Source organism: Chinchilla lanigera, unplaced genomic scaffold, assembly GCF_000276665.1.
Source record: "Chinchilla lanigera isolate Chin_1 unplaced genomic scaffold, ChiLan1.0 scaffold00073, whole genome shotgun sequence".
NCBI lineage: Eukaryota > Metazoa > Chordata > Mammalia > Rodentia > Chinchillidae > Chinchilla > Chinchilla lanigera.
In genome coordinates, this window is record NW_004955474.1 from 11,527,932 (window position 1) to 11,530,470 (window position 2,539).

The 2,539-nt window shown below is 37.5% G+C and overlaps 1 protein-coding gene across 1 annotated transcript in view; it reads left to right on the plus strand.

Annotated features, from left to right (window-relative positions):
* Positions 1-1,609: 1,609 nt before the first annotated feature.
* Positions 1,610-2,539, plus strand: part of LOC106146339 (protein FAM13A-like) — a 63,029-nt gene continuing 62,099 nt past the window's right edge. Inside the window, exon 1 of the mRNA XM_013502722.1 lies at positions 1,610-1,767. Within this exon, the coding sequence (XP_013358176.1) occupies positions 1,636-1,767 (132 nt within the window). The 5' untranslated portion in view covers positions 1,610-1,635. The remainder of the gene's footprint in view (positions 1,768-2,539) is intronic.

The window sequence follows — 2,539 nt, forward strand, 5'->3', positions numbered from 1 at the left end:
TACATAATGTCACATCTTCATGGAAGTGACATCCTGTCATGTTTGCTAAATTCTGCTGACTAGAACCGAGCAAGTCACAGCCCCCAAGGGGAAGGGATTGCACAATGATATGACTCCTTAGAGAGACACCTCAGGAGGCATATCCTGTGGGTGGTCTAGGAGGCTGAATACTGTCTTCCAGAGATACCAGGCCTTGGCAGTGGATCCTAACAATATTACCTTATAAGAGAAAAAGAGTCTTCGTAGGTATGATTAAGATAGGATCTTGAGCCACAAGGGTTATCCTGGGTTCTCTGAGTGGCACTTAATGCAGTCGTGTGTATCTTTATAGGAAGGAGGCAGAGGGAGGTTTAGACTCATATATATGTGAAGATGGAGGTGAGAAGAGGTTAAAGGTCCTCACTTTGGACAAAGATTGGTACAGTGCAACTGCAGCCAAGGAATGCTGGCAGCCACTAGAAGTGAGGAGCTGGGCCTGGTGGCACATGCCTGTAATTCCAGCACTCAGGAGGCTGAGGCAGGAGGATTGCTGTGAGTTCAAGGCCAACCTCGGCTACAAAGTGAATTCAAGGCCAGTCTGAACTATAGAGTGAAACCTTGTCTAAAAAAGACAAAAAAAAAAAAAAAGTGAAGCGAGTCAAGGGACATATTCTTCTAGAGCCTCCAAAGAGGATCTAGCTTCGTTGACACCATGACTCTGACCTGATTTTGCTGTTTAGAGATGTAGAACTGGAAGACAATAGTTTTCTGCTGGGGCTTAGTTTGTGGTAATTTTGTTACAGCATCCACAGGACACTAATATAAATGAGTTTTAAATGTTACTTTTTAAGTATATTTAACTAGTTATTCAGTGATGTTAAGTACCCTTTCAAAAGGTTACTGACTTTAGATGTTTCCCTGGTTGCGTTTCCAATTCATGTCTGTTGTAGCTTTGCATTCTCTTTCTTAGATTAGCAAGAGTTCTTTACACAGTCTAATTGCTAATCCTATGTCAGGTGTGCATGTAACTAAAGAAGATGCTTGTCTTCTTCCCGTTCCTAGCTTGTCTTTTTACTTTGTCTATGGCAGGTTCTGCATTCAGACTTGTTTTCAACTTTTTAAATCATGGGATATTTTAAACTGAAAAGAAGAGAGACTAGTACAATAGATTCTCCATTATTTGGCTTCAACAATGACTGTCTTTTTTCCTAGAAGAATTCATTTTTCCCATTAAGATTTGTACCTTTTCTCCATTGTCTTAAAATCCTTAAATAAAGATTGTGCTATAGTTATTTGTGTGGCTGAATATTTTTGTCATGATAATGCTCATTCCTTGTCTCTTTTACCATTATATAAATGTTACGTATAACAATATAAATATTGTCAAATGACTAGCAGCATCAATGTTAATCTGTACCTTCTTCCTAAGTAGCCTGACTTTCTCCAGCAAGCACAAGCTATGGGGTCAGATCTTAGGAACTCACTACTTGTCCCAACAATGCCATACATATTATCAAAGAGTTTGTTGAAAAGCCCATGCATCCTTGCAACAAGACAAATCATGCAGGAATTGTCATTTTAAGTCTGATGTACTGACATTATTGTTTTTACTAATTCCTTTTTTTTTTTTTCAGTGTGCCATGTGGGCATGACAGCATGAAAGAACAGGACCTTTGCAACAAGATAATGGCTAAAATTCTGGAAAATTACAATACCCTGTTTGAAATAGAATATATAAAAAATGATAATCAGAGACATGACAAACAGGCCAGGCTTATCGTAGTAAAAGTGAGTAACTTTGATCTTTAACTTCTAGTATTGGTATAATTTTGGTGGAAGATTTTATTTAAATTCTCATTAAAATCACATATGGATATAACTTAGACTATTATTTTTAGGTATATTGAGCTAGTCTATCAAATGTTTATTGAGTCAATATATAGTCCAAGATTAAGACTAATAATAGTGATGTTATTTTTGCTTATTGCCATAAAACAATCCCAAAAGTGCTCACATGAACCCAGTACTCTGATCGTTTAGGCAAATTGCATTGTTAATGACAACCTGATGTTATAGCAGGGTCGTGTGCATACAACTGTGTTCAAGAGGGCTGGCTCACAACTCACACTGCAAATTCCTGAAGGCAGCGTTGTTCTTTTTGTCTCTCTTGTGTCTGGCACACTTTCAAGCCAACCTTGGATTTTAAGTCCTATATATTTGTTCTTGGTAACTATCATATGTAAAGACAGTATTTTAAGATAAACTTGAGGCCTTTATAGGTAAATGGTCACAACTAGAGACCATACTCATAAGTGAAATAAATTAGACCTGCATGTGCAAGCACCGCATTGTTTCACTAGTGTAAAACCTGAAAGAGTTAATTTAAACTCGGAGGTATGATAGACATTGTGAAATGATAGGAAAACACTCAAGGGTAAAGGACAACTGAGATGTGGGAAAAGAGAAGGGAAAGAAGGAGAAATGTTGTACGTATGTATATACAGGATAGTTAACATGGTTGTTCTACTGTCTTCTATTTCTTTGCTGAAAGAAACTGTCA